The 17,805-nt window shown below is 43.7% G+C and overlaps 1 protein-coding gene across 1 annotated transcript in view; it reads right to left on the bottom strand.

The window, feature by feature from the left end:
* Nucleotides 1-17,805, bottom strand: part of MTRR (5-methyltetrahydrofolate-homocysteine methyltransferase reductase) — a 983,610-nt gene that overhangs the window by 698,037 nt on the left and 267,768 nt on the right. Inside the window, exon 2 of the mRNA XM_069613725.1 lies at nucleotides 5,684-5,845. Coding sequence (XP_069469826.1) covers nucleotides 5,684-5,827 — 144 coding nt within the window. The 5' untranslated portion in view covers nucleotides 5,828-5,845. The remainder of the gene's footprint in view (nucleotides 1-5,683; nucleotides 5,846-17,805) is intronic.

Here is a 17,805-nt window from a genome sequence, read left to right as displayed (position 1 = left end):
GTGGGATCATGGCCAAGTTGAGAGGAGTTGGTGGTAACATTCCTAAAGGGGGTTTTGAGTTGGCAGAGATGATTGCAGCACAGGAATTGGCAGCTGAGAGAGGGGAGGGAAATCATCGGCCATCCTCTTCTGAAAGTGTGAGGGTAATGCCACATCAGTCGGATAGCACTGTACTAACGGTGGCATCTTACCGTGTCCCCAAAGTTTGGCCACATTTTATGGAGAAGAAAATAAGTGAGGAGTTGTCGGATACTTTCATCATGGAAGCAAGGTTTACTGACCCAGATATTAAGTTAATTGGCCTAGAATCTTAAACGATACCCCAGGTCTGGAAAGGATTTCTTCTGGGGATATTGATCGAAGTGAATTTTGCGACTGGGAGAGATAGGATGTGGCTAAGGTCACGATTAATTCAGGGCTAACCAGAGAAAGGGTTCTCCTAGCTATTGATGAAATCCGTCAGAGGTTTTCACATTCTTTTTTTTTTTTTTATTATTTATTTGTTTGTGGTTTTACAAAGAAAACCTTTACAAAGTATAAAGGAAAAAAAGAAGAAGCCGATCAGAAAAAAAGAGGTGGAAAGGGCCCCCCAAGGCAATGGGGTAACAATTAAGACTTCGATTAGACAAGCACACCCGTCGGCATTTTAGTCGTGTTTTGTTAGGATCAAGCAATTTTCCAGGACCCTGACGACAGCCGTAGTGAGCATGACTTCTTGACCAGAAATCAATCTGTCCCAGAAGGAGTCCTGTGTTAAGGTCTCCTCTCTAGAGACGAATCTTCCGAGCAACTGCAATCTTGCCCTCCAGGTACCCTCGCATTCTAACAACAAATGTCTCAGTGATTGTGAGTTCGGTAGGGCACAAGACCTGCAGAGCTTTTTGGCCTTATCGCCCTGGTTTCTTTTGGCCAAGATTTCTCCAGTGTGAGCCAAATTCAATCTTAATCTAAGAAAATTATTTCAAATGTTCTGATCAGGAAATTTTTGAAGATAACGTGGTAATGTGCCTGCTTTTCTCTCAACTTTCAGAAAAAGGTTCGGTGGTTTCAAAAGTCTGACTCCCTCGATCGTGCGGAATTTCACATTCATAATGTCTCCCAATTTATACCATCAAGATGCCTCTCAAAATTGGAAAGGAGGTTTGACCAAGCAACAAGAATTTAAATCAAAACTAAAGAAAAAAACAATGGATGATAAGAAGGAAGGAGAAAAAAAGATAAACGTATCATAAAGTTTGGTTGTGGTTGGCACATCCCCTGGGAAGGGTCCCTATGATGGAGCAAAGTGTTAGCCCAAATCTTTAGCATTTTCTCATGGAATACAAGAGGTTTTTATCTATCATCTGTTTGGTTCAGCATAGTCTTAAGTGAAGCTGAATATGTATGACTTAGTAATTCTGCAGGAAACCTTTCACTCCAAGCAGGTGATCATAGATTGTTATACAATTTGCCAACAAACGGCTGCTGTCTGCGGGAAAGGAGGTTGGCTGAAGGGAAGTCTACCGATTGGATTTAAAAACAAACTCATTCTGAATTTGACAGTGGTAGATGACCCACGGTACTGAGTTTTGGCTGTCTCTGTAATACTAAAGGATAAAATAATGTGTATTGGAATTATGCAGAGCATATACAAACTCTAATAATAAATCACATTGATAAAATTCTAATGGCGTGGACAAGGTGTGGCCTGATGGGCTTATCTTAATCGCAGGCGATTTTAATACGAATTGCTTTTCCCCCCTGAAATATACAGAATTTCTACAGAATCGTAAGGGGAAGCTGTCTCAGGACCTCAAGGGGACGAAATGGTGGGATTTCTTTGAGGGTTGGAATTTGAGTATGCTGGGTGGGAAGACAGACCAAGAAGAGACAAATTGGAATACTTGGTCTAATGGTGCCAAATACTCCCTTATTCATTTCATCTTTATGTCCGAGGACTTGAAAACTAAGAGTATTAGCTTTGAAGTGAAATGTGGTTTTCCTAGTGACCATGCCATGCTCTCAGTAGTATTACTTGATTCTCAAATAAGCATATAAAAGAAAATGAATGAAGTCACAGTTTCAGGGGGAAAAACAGATTAATATGGGGCACAAACGGACATTTACGCGTTTAATAGGAAACTTAGGACAAATCTTTTAACTCCTCAGGGAGAGACTGACACAAATATTTGCTTGGTGCATCAACTCCCGGAGTTTTTAGAAAATCATTTGTGCCGTAGGAAATTTAGGCACCAGAATAGCAGTCCTAATTACAGCCAAATCATTCAACAAATAAAGAGGGAATTTAGAAGAAGTTTAAGAAGAGCTATTTGTAAAAGTGATTCTGGGCCCGCTCGAAACTGAGCTGAGGAGACTTAGACAGAATGATAGACAAAGATTGAAGGCCCTCAAGGCGTCGAGTTATCAAAGGGAAAGTGAAAGGATGCTTGCCTGCTTAATTGCGAAAAGTGATGTTAATTACTGGAAGCTGATTAAGCAGGAAATAAACGTCCAGAAAAAAGTACAAGCTAATCCTATCACCGAGCAAGCAAGTGCCTTGCACTCGCACCTTTGTATAATCGCCCGTCACAGGGGTTGAGGTAGTGGGATAGCTTAAATTCAGAAGACTGGTTAACGGTACTGTCTATAGAAGTTATTGCGTCAATAATTCGTAGCAGAAGCAATTCCAGGGCCCCGAGACCCAATGGGCTTAGCAACAAAGTGATGAAGGTGGCCCCCGAACTCTGGGCACATTTTTTGTATAGCTACTTTCAGTCAACTATACAAATAAAATGCACGCCTGAATCCTGGAAGGAAGCACACATTGTCCCTATTTATAAGAAAAGAGACAGGGAGGCTCCTGAAATGTATAGACCAGTAGCTCTGCTGGACTCAGATTCAAAAATATTCAGAGCAGTATTACTATCGTCTTTAGAAGAATGGACCAAATTAAATGATATCCTGAAACCTAACCAACTGGGATTCCGGCCTGATACAAAGAGGTATATGTTGTATTAGTTGATCCATCCCTAGCCTTTGATTGTGTCAATAGGGACATTCTATGGAAAACACTTGAGGACTGGGGACTGGCGAAGGGATTGCTGGCTCCTTTGATCCATTTGCGCGACCACTCATTTATCAGGGCCAGATTGAATCAGGAAGGTCTTCTCTCAGATAGGATAAGTACTAACAATGGCCTAAGTCAAGGCTGCACCTTGCTCCATTCTTATTTAATGCATATATGGCGTATCTGAGAGAACGCCTGGAAAAAGCATCCTACATTGCTCCTAAAGTATTGGGTACAAATGTCTTTTGGATCACATATGCAGATGATATTATTCTGATGGATTGCACTCAGGTGGGTATTCAAAGACTGCTGAATGCACTTTATTCTTATTGTGAAGAAAATGAATTGATTATACATGTTTTAAAAACACAATAAATGACCTTCACAGCAGGAAAACGTAGAACGAAGAAATCGGTGTGGTTAGAAGGGAAACGAGTTGAGGTTGAGAATATGAAATACTTGGGTTCTGACATTTACAGCACTCCCGGCAAGAAAGTAATTATGGAAGGTTTTTATTTAAAGACAACCATAGCAGTGCCACAGATGAGGAATTTTAACTATAAATATGACAATACACATGCTGATTTACCAAGCAGAAATTCATCAGAGCCTATTGAAGGAAGATTATTGCCATCTTGAGGAGCTAATTTGGTAGCAAGCTGTAAGACTCCCCCAGTCTATTCCCATCAGTCTAAGTAGACATGAATTGGGTCTACTATCCCTAGAAGTACATGTAACATGGAAGAGAATTTTGCTCCGTTACAAATTTATCATTGCTCCAGCAAAAACATTATATGCAGAATTTAAAGAGGGGTGGGGTTAAGAAATAGTCTTCTACACTGGACAGAACAAACATTGGATGAGTGGGGGCTGGAAGGATCGTTAATAAAACCACCTCCTGATACATATAAGCATATGCTGTGGAGGGCAGATTGGTGCAGAACTTGTGACTCATTGGGGAAGTACAAGAGATATCAGAACAACAACCTAATCCATAAAGAACTGGGAGTGTGCGCTCAATATCTATGCAAATACCAGTCTGGAAGGTAGGCTACATGCTGATGAGATTCAGAACCGATATCCTGCCTACCAGGACAAATTGTGCAAAATGCAAAAAAATAGATGAGACTCACGACTGTTGTAGATTTTGTTCAGCTCCAAATGAATGGTTACAACGCTTACTTTTGCAATGTGAAGCCCTTAAGGCACACTGTTTAATATGCTTTAAGAAATATATAGACAGTTATGGAAGTAATACTGGTCAGAGGATCTGGAATATGTGTTGGTCTAGGATCTCTTACCATTTAAGCAAATGCTTATTTCAATTGTTAATGTTAATTGGGCTGATGGAATAGAAGGAGCTGTGGGTTTAGCTTAGTAAGGAAAATTAACTATCTCTGATAAACTGATTTAATTGCATTTTAAAACAACATAATGAAATGGAACAATAATATTGTTGATGGTTTTAACCAAGGTAATTCTAAATGGAAATGATTAGTCTGTATTGTTATTTTCCTTTTTATTGTGTATTAATGAATTTGTGTAAGATTGTAATAGATTTTGAAGCTGTAAGAACAATAAAACTTTAAAAAAAAATATATGAAAAAATTGCTCAATTTAAATGAAAAAAGTCAAACTAAGACTGGCAAAATAAAAAACACGCAGATTCTACTTTACACATGTTTTGGAAACCTGAGTGCTTGGCTAATTTTTAGATGGGAGCTAATTTGGATGTAATTATTGCCATGTATGTAATTCCTGAGAGGTAATTTTGATATTTCTTGCAAGTATTTCTACATTTGTCACCTTACTCAAAAAAAAATTCTATTGTGAATTCTATTGTGATTCGAAAAAAGAAATACTTACGTTTGGAAAATCTAAGAAAAAAAACAGGTGGGAAGAAGATTGTATCTTATTATCTACAAAAGATAACGTTTTCAGTAATAAGGGGGCGCTGTTGCCTGTGTGGACTGCTTATTTCTACACATAATCTAAAATTGCATTATCTTCCTTGGTTTTTAATCCACATACCAGCTAAGGAAACAATACCATTCAATTTGTTATCAACGGCTTATCATTTGAAAAATCAATTTATCATTAAATTATACTTATGGTTTGATCTACTATATAAAGTCAATCGATTACCAAGTTAAAACTTTTTATAGGTTGAAATGTATTTATTATTGATCCAACGTTTTACTTTCTCGTATTCACAATAGTCTTCATGGTATAGTTCAATAAAAAATAAATACAAAAGAAAATCAAACAACATCCATGTTTTTTTCACTGAATATCATTGGACAGAGATACTCAGAAGTGAAGTAGAAGATAGACAAAGTCAGATTAGGATGAAATGACCAAGACAAAGGGCATTATGAATCTTATACTTATTGCGTGATCATAAAAATGTTGGGGAACATTGGAGACTGGGATTGAGACAGACAGAATACCCAACTGTATAACCCTGAGTCTAACAGCAGGGAATGCACTAAGCATGTCTGCCTCTAAAACTATTCCCAATTCCATTTTCACCATGCATTAGGAAAAGCTGAAAGAGTTGAAAGATCCACCATTAAACTGAGGACACAACTGACTGCCGAGAAGATCCAGTATGCAAAGCAGAAAACTATTCCTCACCTCCTCTGTATCTTTGAGAGAATGCACTTCCGCAACAAGCCCATGCTGTTCTGCTTGCTGGGCTATTTCCTCAGCAATGGCTTTAGACTGGCCGTGCTGGGTCCCATAAAGCAGCAAAAAACGCCTCTTTATTTCGCAGCACATGTTTAGGTACCAGCAAACCTATGGAACAGACAGAAAATAATGTGAATGTCACTTCACATCAGCACACGCAGTCTTATATATTAGAGAGTAAACTTGTGTCAGTGACTTCAGTTACAAACAATGCAATAAAAGGACTTTGTATATACATTGCATCAAGTTGGAACAACTTTGTTACAAAAGCAAGAGAATCCCCATGGCCCTTAATATCACAGCCAACAGTCATTGAACTGATTAAATTATGCAGACATGTTTTACATTTACAGTGTGTATCAAATATCTTTGTGTGTGTGGTAAATGGGTTCTCTGAGCAGTTTCCTCTACTAATATGCCATTAAGGTTCATTATACAGTTTTCATCTCATCTGCCATCAAGAATATTGCAATAAGGAAGTTGAAGTGTTCCAGCTTGATCTGAAAAGTGATAGGGAGAATGCTTGAAACTGGATTGCTTTATCATCTTTTGGCTCACCTTTATTATTAAAGTTACTCACCATAGTGACCATCTTACTCCTAGTCCATAGTCCCCTTTCCTCCATACTTATGGGACATTCCTCTGTCTTGTGGGACGGGACCGGAGCACTTTGTAAAAAGCATCAACTTTTTCAAAAATGTTTCCTTCCTCTCTTTTTATGAGGGGCACCACACGCGGCCATAACCCCGCCCTCCTTAGCTCCGTTCAGTGCATCGCCCATCAGTCCTTTTCTATCACCAGGTCTGAGCTCTTTAAGCAATAACAGAGGAACCTTATTAGAGAGGACGGCTGGCAGGCGTATGGAGGAAAGGGGACTATGGACTAGGAGTAAGATAGTCACTAAAGTGAGTAACTTTAATATACTCCTACGTCCAGTCCCCTTTCCTCAATACTTATGGGAGATTCCCAAGCACTCCTCACAGGAATTACAGGTGGATGGAAACTACTGAAACAGGTTTTTAAGCACAGCTGGACTGAACTGAGCATCAGCTCTGCAGCTCAGCTCTACACAGTAATGCCTACAAAAAGCTGATGGGGAGGCCCATGTAGCCGCTTTCGCGATGGTCTCCCAGGGAACATACTTCTGGAAGGCAACGGCAGCCGCCTTGCCTCGCACAAGATGAGCATGAATCCCTTTTGGAGGTTGAAGACCCTGAACAGTGTAAGCCTCCGCAATACAGGCAGCAATCCATCTGGAGATGGTCGCTTTCGAGGCCGGCTTACCTTGCGGAATACCGAAAGTCACCAAAAGCTGAGAAAAGTTCCTAAACTCAGATGTTCTGTCCAGATAGAACTTAAGAGCTCTTCTAACGTCCAGGCAATGCAAAACCCTTTCAGCCTCTGAGGCTGCGTTTGGAAAGACGACCAGCAAGGAGATTGACTGATTCAGATGAAAATCCGAGACCACTTTTGGAAGGAAGGAAGGATTCGTCCTCAGGACAACCTTATCCTTAAGAAAAACCAGGAAGGTATGCTCCACCGACAAAGCCTGGATCTCACTCACACGCATTGCCGAAGTCACAGCAACCAAGGAGGACACTTTCCACGAAAGGTACTTAAGGTCGACCGTAGCCATGGGCTCAAAAGGCTTATGGCACAAGGTCATAAGGACCACATTCAGATCCCACCTTGGATGCGGTTTGCGAACAGAAGGGTAAAGATGCATGAGGCCTGCAAAGTGCCTTTTAATGACTAGATTTGACAGCGAAAAAGAGCACTGATCCATGGACAGATAAGCGGCAATATCCAACAGATAAGTACTGCAGGACAAGACATGAATGCCAGACTCTGCCAGATGTGAGACAAAGGACAGAACCACATCGATAGCCTCCCTGCGGTCCAGCTGCCTAACCAAACACCAGGGACAGAACCATAGTCATTTACTTTTATACTGAGATCTTGTCGAGGGTTTCCTGGCCGCCTGAAGAATGCGCATGTTATCTGCGGACAAATTGAGGCGCTCTAAAGATCTGAACTCAGGCACCAGGCCGCTGAATTGAACGATTGTGGGGAGGGGTGCCACAACTGCTGATCGCTCTGATGAAGCAGGTTGGGAACTAGCGGAAGCCTGATCGGCGCACACAGCGATAGATGTTGAAGCTCCGAAAACTAAAACCTGGCTGGCCACCACGGTGCTATGAACAGAAGAGAACAATTCACTGTGCCACTCAGCTTGCAAAGAGCCGGATGAATCAGAGGCAGAGGCGGAAAAGCATAGGCCCTCATGTTGTGCCTGGGAATTTCAAGAGCATCTCCCAGAGAGGAGGCCCCCAGCCAGTTTCTGGAAGCATACAGGGGAAGCTTCCTGTTTGTCGACGTCGCGAAGAGGTCCACTTCTGGAGTGTCCCAACAACAAAAAATCTCTAAGAGCCTCCGTGTTCAGTTCCCACTCGTAGCTGACCATTGTTCGTCGGCTGAGGGCACCTGCAGTAACATTCAGCTGGCCCGGGATGTGTACTGACACCAGCCAGATACCATGCTTAACAGCCCATTCCAAAATCTGAATGGCAAGATCCACAAGAAGAGGGGACTTGGTACCCCCCCCCCCTGCTTGCTGATTTAAAACATGGACACCACATTGTCCGTGCGGACACGGACCACCTTGTCGACAATGACAGACTTGAATGCTTTCAGCGCCAGGAGCTCCAGGTGATTTATATGAAGCTGTCTGTCGTGCGGCGACTAGAGATTGGAAACCTGAAGAGGATCCAACGTCACTCCCCAACCTAGAAGACCATCAACAGCAGGCAGGGGTCTTGAAAAGCAACGCCCACCGACAGATTGCTGAGAGAAGACCACCACAGGAGGTCTATCCTCGTGAAGGGTGGAACCAATATCATTTTGGAATCTGGATCCACTGCTTGGCGCCAAGAACTCCAAAGAGCAATCTGTGTCCTTCTCATCTTGAGACGAGCAGGAGGAAGAGCCAGAACACACGAGGCCATGAGGCCCAGAAGCCTCTGGAACCACCAGGCCGACATGCTCTCCGACCGCATAAACACTTGACACGTGGCCAACAGATCTGCCATTCTGTCCCCGGTCAGGTATATTCTGCAGTCGATAGTGTAAAACCTAGGAAAATCAAGTCCTGAGAAACCATCATAGAGGATTTCTGCCAGTTCACCGACATCCCATAGCAAAACGGTAACGTAAGGGACAGCTCAAAGTTTGTGGGAGGACTTATGAGCGAATAGTACTTGAAACAGAGGGTGTCGTCCTACCACACATATTTTGGTATTTACAAGCCTTTTAATATAAATAGTCCTTACTTTATCATGCTTTTAATTTTTTTACAGGAAATGTTCTGTATCAATTAAGAGAGTGAAAAGATAGAGGAGCAACCAAACTAATCTCACAGAGCATTTAATTACTTAGCTTGTGAAGCAGTGCAATGTTCATTCAGAGCATCTGTATTCTTTAAAGGTTATTTCTTTGCCTTTTACAATTATATGCAAAACATCTTCAGTGCATAACATAATATTCAAAACTGATGCAGTAACAAAAACATAGTACATATCTAAAAGTGTGACCATATTCAATATATCATTCTTATGTTCATTTTGACAAAAAGTAGAATAATAACAAACAAGTATATTTGAGGCTTGTATTGATATGCCTCTTTCTCAAGGTGCCATTAGAAGGTCAATATAGCCAGGCTGTGGGGTGACCTAGTCAACGTCTCGATATAAAACAACTGTAGATAGTACTAAGTGGGGATTGCTCAAACACCAAAGGTGTTTTTCCCCATGACGTTTCGGCAGGTTGGTCTGTAAGCCTTCATCTGGGGCCAAGACCAAGGCTCCCTAGAGAAGGGAACATACAAGATGGATATGATTAGAGTGTGGCTCTTCTAAGATGCTGCTACTTTATACATAAAAGCAAGTGTATATATACAAATCTAAAAACCGTAGTTTGGTAAAAAATAGGGGGTAACCTATTGACCAAAAGGGCTGCCCAGCCGTGTGACTGACCTGATCTAGTGAACTCTTACATGCATCTTCCTGGAATAGGGAAGCAAAGAGTCTTGAGTCTTTTGTACTCCAATTTGCCAGGCAGGAAATAGCTGTCTTGGGGTGCTGTAAGTGGGCAAAGGAGTAAGGGCCCTGATGTAAGTATTGGAACTCTTTTATTGATCTATGTTAATGTCATAGAAGTTGCAGGACTTTAGTAAAGATTGTAAGGACAGTACCTGCACTGTCGCTGTAGGGGGCTACTTGAAGGGCAAAGCAGTAGCGATTGTTGTGTACAGCCATTGGCTGTGCATAGAGGAAGCCTGTAATGGAGAAAAATAGGCTTAAAAGGAGGGGAGGAGCTAGCATCGTCATGCAATGTGGCTCACTTGTAACCAGAGGAGTCTCATGTGGTTAAGAAAGTATACCTTTATTTAGATGAAGGCAGTCACCGCCAGGAGCGTTGGAGAATCTATATGCGTGGGTAAATCAGCCTCACGTAAATGCTGGGCCCTGCAAGGAAACCAGAGGCACAGGATGAGAATGGCCTGAGGAGAGGTACGCCGTAATTCAGGGAGGCTCCAAAATGGCTCGAAAACGTCCCCTCTCTGGAGGCTAGGTGCAGGGGGGACGGAGCAGAGAGAGATTCTTGCCTGGAATTGTAAGAATGGCAGTACGCGCTGCAGAGTGTCAGCGTGATCACTGCATTAGGCTGCGATGTAGTGCCACAGCGTACCAGACACAGTAATGAGTGGAGAGCTGTGTCGCAAGATAGATGGACGCATGCACGGTGGACTAGTGTCCCGGAGCTTTGCGCATGCGCACCGATGGTTGCCAGTGCTGCGTACGTGCTAGAACCATATGAAGTGGTTCACAGAGGTATGGGACGGCAACCGGGGTAAGAGAAAGGGGCGTGGGTATAGCTGATAGTGTAATCCCTGTGATGGGGCGCTATAGTGGTTGTCTCAATATAAAAAAATATATGATGAAACATATGCAGCCATGGATTAAATAAATCCGAAGGATTGTACTGATAAATCATTATATTTGCACAGCCAAATGTCAGGTTGTGGTAACAGCAGTGTGGCAATGTCACATTGAACATGGTAAATGCATAGAGGCTACCCCATACAGGTTCCCACACATATGAAGTCACATATGGATTGTTTTCTGGTACATGATGCCGGTTAGTCTTGGCTGCATTTTGAACCCAATAAAGCATATTAGCATGAGGATACTCCATACAATACAAAGAACGTACTCAATAAGTAATATACATGTGTCCTAACACGAAACCCATGCAGAGATGATAACTTGTTATCTACAGGTTAAGCTGTACTAACGACCCCAATGATTATTGTAGCATGGCAGATTCATGTACGTATTGCTGGAAGTGCTGGTGGTCTAGTCTACAAGATATCGTGTTCCTGTCCGCAGGGTCCAATGATGATAAATGTCTACTGTGGACATTTGATGATCAATTTGTCAATTAGTTAGTAGGGGTGGAGGGAACTGCTTCATTGAATCCTCTAGTTATAGACTTTAATTTAAAAATCCACCATAGCTCTTTATAATTCAATGCGTTTGTCTCATCGGTAGTGTTGAGGACTTTATCTGCTACCCACCATAGCATGTCGTCCGGGCTCTGCTGATATTCAAGGTAGTGTGACACCATTGGGGATGTGTGTTTCCTGCATCTGATGCACGATATGTGTTCTCCAATACGTTTATTGACTTGTCTCTTAGTTTGACCGACGTATCTAAGCCCACACGGGCATTCAATTATGTAGACAAAATTGCTGGATTTACAGTTTGAGAAGTGTTTGATAGTCCATTCTCTGTCTTCAATCATAAATTAAGTGGTCTTCTTAGTTATTCTGCATACACATTGCAAGTTCCGCAGGGATGGTGCCCCACAATCTCCCTCATGCTCCACATCTCGTTCCTTTGTGATTTCTTGCGTATAAAAAAGGAAATGACAAAACTACAAGAAACACACAAGAGATTGAGATAAAAACTTCACTCAGCTGAACAAAAAGCCCTTAAAGACCTTGCAGCCAATAAACACTTAGTCATCAAAATGGCGGACAAGGGGGGAGGCATTGTGGTCCAGAATCTGAAGCAATACAAGGACATGGTAATGAGCCTCCTTAATGAGGAAACTAATTACAGAAAGCTGAAAAAATACCCGACTACAGAGATTAGAGCAAAGATCCAAGACATAACCAGATAGGCATGATTGGATTACCGAAAAAGAAGAAACATTCTTGATCACCTCGGAAGGAAGAACACCGGCATTCTGCGCCCTTCCAAAATTACACAAAAACAAACTTACACCACCAGGGAGACCTATTGTCTCCGGGTGTGGGTCACTATTGGAACCAATCTGCACATTTGTGGACTACTTTCTCCAACCATTAAGTCAAAAAACACCCACTTACCTAAGGGACTCAATGGCCACTATATCCATTTTTGAAAACCAACCCTATATGCCATCAGAAGAATTAATGGCGACAATGGACATTACGAGCCTGTACACGAGCATTCCTCAAGATTCAGCTATCAAATGTATACGCCAGCACCTCACACACCACATGGTACAGAAAAGAGTTCAGATTAATTTCATCGTGGAGCTCTTGGAATTGGCAGTGACTAATAACTTCTTTACTTTTGACAAGGTTTTCTATTTGCAAATCAGTGGGGCAGCCTTCGCCCCCAGTACGGCAATTATTTTCATGTCCGAATATGAGCAGAAATACATTTTGAACATAACCAACCCTTTTTTGGACAATATCTTCCATTGGTTCTGATACATAGATGATATTATTTTCATCTGGAAAGACAATGAATCCTCTCTGGAAACCATCTTGTACTGGATCAATGAGCAAACTGAAGAAATTAGGTTCACACTCAGCAAAAGCAATAGAGAAATCAATTTCCTTGACCTCCTGATTAGTCCTAAAGACTGCAAACTGACATGCTCCTTATATAAGAAAGAAACAGATAGGAACACACTCCTACACTATAGGAGCAATCATCCAAGGAACTTGACGGATAACTTACCCTATGGGCAGTTTCTGTGACTAAGAAGGAACTGTACGGAACTGGAATAATTAAAAAAACATGCCCAAGACCTACAAACCAAACTACAAACACGAGGTTATCCAAGAAAAACTAGTCAGAAACACGAAAATAAAAGAGCACAATACACTCCACGGGAATGCCTCCTTACATCAAAAACACAGAACACAGTAGAAGAACAACCATTGACCTGTGTAACTACCTTCGGACCCAACACCACAAAACTGAAGGCACTAATTAAAAAATTCTGGCCCCTGGTCCAGTTAAGCTTACCGGAGGAGCCAATGCCAAGAATGGCCCTAAAACGGGGCAAGAACTTGAAAGATGTATTAACTCATGCCAGACTAAACAAGAAATCACAAAGGACCGAGATGTGGAGCATGAGGGAGATTGTGGGACACCATCCCTGCAGAACTTGCAATGTATGCAGACTAACTAAGAAGACCAACTTTATTTATGAGTGAAGACATAGAATGGACTATCAAACAAATCTTCTCAAACTGCAAATCAAGCAATATTGTCTACATAATTGAATGCCCATGTGGGCTTAGATACGTAGGTCAAACATTCTCCCAAAAAGTACCAATGGCTCGGGTACCAAATCTATATTGCAGTCTTCTTGGCGATGAGGTGGTAATGCCAGGGTATTAGTTTCCGCAAATACTACTTCATAAGACTCCAGGATACCAGCAATAGAATGTACTCCGATGGTGGTGTTATTTATACTAGGTAGCAGTGTGGCCTCTTGGTAGTGGACAGTCTGTATGCAATGCTTTTGACAGTAAGAAGAGGCAAATTCCAACCTGTTGGTCAACCAGTCGGTGTGGTGGTTGTGCTGTCACAAACATGTTATACCCAGAATAAGAGGAAAATGGGCTTCGAGAATAATTTCAAACTGGATTTATTTGGTATGTTGTGGGATAGCAACCTGAAGTAATTCAGTGGTCTGTGTAATGGGGCCTGAGTACAAAGGCTTCCTGTCAACTCCCTCCACTCTTTAGTCTCCCAAGCGATCCACATGCCGTAGACCCACCTTATCTACCCATAGCGTGTCGATGAAATTTCCTGCGGCCCCACAGTCTAACAAGGCTAGTGCTTCCACCTGCTGATCTACCTTCACCTTGACGGGTAACACCATTAATCATGCATCTTCTGAGCATCTAGCTGAGCCGATGGCCATGGACACACAGGGACTAGTACCATCCCCCCGGTTTCCCGCCCCTTCGAGGTCCGAGGGTTGTTGTTTTCCGACTGTCTGGCTGGTAATTCTGGACAAGTCCTGATTCAGTGTTGATCCGAACCACAATAGGCACAAAGGCCTTGTTCTCTCCTTCTCCTTCGTTCCTCAGGAGTAAGCGAACGACAAGCAGTACCTATTTGCATAGGTTCATCAGTCCGTTTGGAAACATGCTGTCACAATGCCTGCCCACAGACATCCGGAACAGGTCCACCTGTCCAGGGAACAGGCACCCAAGAAGACACAGGAATTCCCAAAACCCCGCCTAGGGGCTATATGGGTTCAGTCCTGGCACCGTAGGCGCCAGGCTCATATTGCCAACTTTAAACTATGCAGGTCATCCTGCAAAGAACTCATGTACAGGCCATCATGAGGCCATGAAGGGACTACTTTCCTTTAGGAACTTTTTGCTGCTTGGGTGTGGTACTGGAACTTCTTACCTGGGAACTACTTTTTTGATGCTATTTAAACCACGCTCGAAGAACAGCACACGCTTCGCGTTATTCTGCATCTTAGCAGTGTAACACTCACCGTGTCTGCAGTCCAGCATCCAGTCTACAGCCACACCCGTCTTGTGTCCGGAGCCGATCCTAGAGAAAAGGAAAGAAGAGAAGGTTAGAACAAGGAGATTTCCATTTGGTCATCATCTTTTCCTGGAGCAGCCGCACCTGTGTATAAAGGAAAAAGACATTAAAATAAACCGCGTTGCATTGCCAGCTGCAGCGCCGCGCCATACTCACCTGTCTTCGGAGCATCTCCACGACCCGGTGCAGCATCCGTTGAATCTCTGCCCGAAACATCAGCATCTGAAAAGACAAGAACAAACAACAGGTGAGCGGGATTCCTCCGATGACATTCTATTATTTATCACAAGATACTTACTTGGAATTTTACCGCTCGAGGCAGCGCATGGTCATCATCCTACGTGAGACATTTTCGCAAGGCGACGCACCTGCAAAGAAGATAGAGAACTATTGGTTAATTACATTTGGAACAATATTACTAGCTAGACAGTGCTTGGTACAAACGGACACTTACCTAAGCACTACCTTCATCCATTGAGGCGAACTCACTCCTTTGATCACGCTGCAAGGGAAAAGGTATGAAAGGAGCAAGAGTGAATTAACAGACATTTGAACTCTAAAAGAACTATACATTCGGTTTACACACTACTTACCTCGGAGTCATTGTTGTCTGAAACTCTGCCAAATACCTTCGGATCAGTGAAGTAACTGAACTTCTACGTGCCCCTGCACTCCACGCAGGATGGAGTGTTCATCCTTCCAAACAATAAGGTGAGACTTTATGAAGGGGAATACTGGAAGTTTTCAGGAAAAATAGTGTTAGTGTAACCTCTCTACCACGGGTGGCTAATCCCCTTTACGTCTTTTAGGAAAATATTCCTGCGGGCCAGGCAGACGAAACTCAGTGGGCAAGTGCAGTCGATCATCACTTTGCTACGAGTCACACTGGTGGAGACCGCAGCAGTCCAGCTTCGTTCGACGCCCCTGTGGAATCCAGGTGAGCGTAACACATGCATTGGAGGAGGAGGTGAGAGGCTCCTAGGGAAGACTGGTCGATTACAACGCCTTTCGTGGCGTCTTTCCTGCATCCGAAATTCAATTTGAATAGTAGCCGACATAAGATCTGCAAATGTTGTTGGGCGAGGGGCGCGAGCAAGCTCATCTTTCACTTCCTCTCGCAGCCCGCGTCTGAATAATACAAATTGGGTCTGTTCCGACCACCCCGTCTCTGTGGCCAACTTTTTAAATGAAGAATATAGGACAAAACATCAGCTTGACCCTGCGGTATGTCCAGAAGATCTCCACATGCTGATTGTGCGATCTCGGTCTTTCAAAGGTGCGTTTCAATAGCTCTACAAATGCCCCAAAGTCACTAATGGAGTAACCCAAGCTAGGGCATTCCCAGACATATTTGAGACTAGAAAACTCACCTTGGCGTAATCCGTGGAATAGGTGCGTTTTCTGAAGGTAAAATATACTCTGCATGCATCTAGAAACTCCTTTAGCTTCTTTGGGGCCCCTTCAAATTTCCCGGAGGACAATGCCATGGGAGGCAGATCAGTTTTAGGAGGTTCTCTCGATGCCACCATTTGTTTTAGGAGGTTGATGTTCTGCATCGCCACCGACAGATTCTGAACTGCTGCAATCAGCTCTTGTAATTGTTCAGCAGTAGCCATGTCCACTGGTTGAGGGTCTGGGTGTTGCAATCTGTCAAACTCTGATTGTAGCGGTTCCTGTATGCCCAAGTTTCCCTCCTCCTCCTCCTCACCTGTTGTTAGGGCTTCTTCTTGACTCTCAGGGCTCAAAGATCGTCTGGCTCTGTAATCCCTCTTTTTTCTTGTTCGAGGTGTACTCCTTCCTCGAATGGAAGCCACCGCGAAGGCTTAGCAAGGAGCCTTTTCGGTGACCCCCTCCCGAGAAGGGAAGGTTTGGGGAAAAAGCCAGAAACTGGCAACAAAAAACCCCAAAGAAGCAATCAGCCGGTGACTTCCATCTGGACAGTAGGCTCCGTGGTGTAAAAGACGGCAAATCTCCCAAATGGCACGCAAACTGAAGCAAATCAGAATAAACACTGCCAAAAGGCAGGAAAATATAGGAAACGTGGAGGAAAAAGGCCGGAAGAGGAAGAGAAGGAAAGCGGGAAAACTGAAGAAGACAGGAAAGGGAGAGGGAAAAGAAAAAACACACACGAAAGAAAGTAAACAAGGGAAACGCCAGAGAAAGAAGCGTACCGGAGGGGGGTGGGGGGGCAACCGCACTGGGAATGCGAAGGAGGTACGCAGAGCCGAACAAGGAAACGTAAGGCTCGGCGGAGAGAGGCAAAGAGCAAGGGAAAGATGTACAATGAGGAGTGAAAGGAAAAGGAGCGTATAGCAACAACGTGTGGCAAGCGGTAGGGAAGCTGACCCAAACAGTTGCAACACAACGGCGGCAAAGGGGGCGTGCCTAAAAAGCCTTTCGCCGTGCGCAGGGAAACACTAGACCGCTAAAACGGAAGAGGTGGTGGCAACGTACGTCCTCTGATGCGGAAACGCGGCCATATGCGCCAGACACCAGGGCGGCGCATAACACAGAGTTTTGAAGCTCCTCCTGGACCGGGAAGAACCCCGGAAAGGAGTCCCCCGGCCAGGGTGCCCTAAAAACTAAAGAACTTACTGGGCGTCTCTTCTCGTTGATGAGGCTCTGAAAATGCCGAGGAGGAGTGTGCTGAAACACCTCCTCCCACCGCTCCAGATAACATTGAAGTGCCCGGACCGAAATGGAATCGCAGTAGAAGCACGAGTCCCACCGGTGGTCCGGACCCAAACACTCTAAACAAAGAGGATGGGGATCCGCCCTAGTGAAGCGTCGTTGGCAGGAAGAGCAATTAGGAAAATGTAACCGGAGTGGCATAGACGGACTACTACGCGACCGCTAAGCTGTAGCAGGAGAGAAGGACACTGGAAAGAAAAAATCTTCCAAAGATGCAAGTGCGTCCAGTCCCGATCGTGCAGGGAAAAGGACTGATGGGCGATGGGCCGGGCGGAGCTAAGGAGGGCGGGGTTATGGCCGCGTGCGGTACTCCGCGTAAGAAGAGAGTGTCATGCATGCTGGACGTGGTCCTACCTCCTACGCTCGTAGAACAGCTAGACCGTTCTATTCCAAATGGCGGTTGTTCGATACGTTGCCGGGAAAACGACGTTTGCACTTTTCACGTCGCTAACTTCACGTGTATTC

Source organism: Ambystoma mexicanum, chromosome 5p, assembly GCF_040938575.1.
Source record: "Ambystoma mexicanum isolate Mex_15411 chromosome 5p, UKY_AmexF1_1, whole genome shotgun sequence".
In the NCBI taxonomy this organism is placed as follows: domain Eukaryota; kingdom Metazoa; phylum Chordata; class Amphibia; order Caudata; family Ambystomatidae; genus Ambystoma; species Ambystoma mexicanum.
Note: the sequence above shows the minus strand (reverse complement) of the source record. Positions and strands in the feature narration are given on the sequence as shown.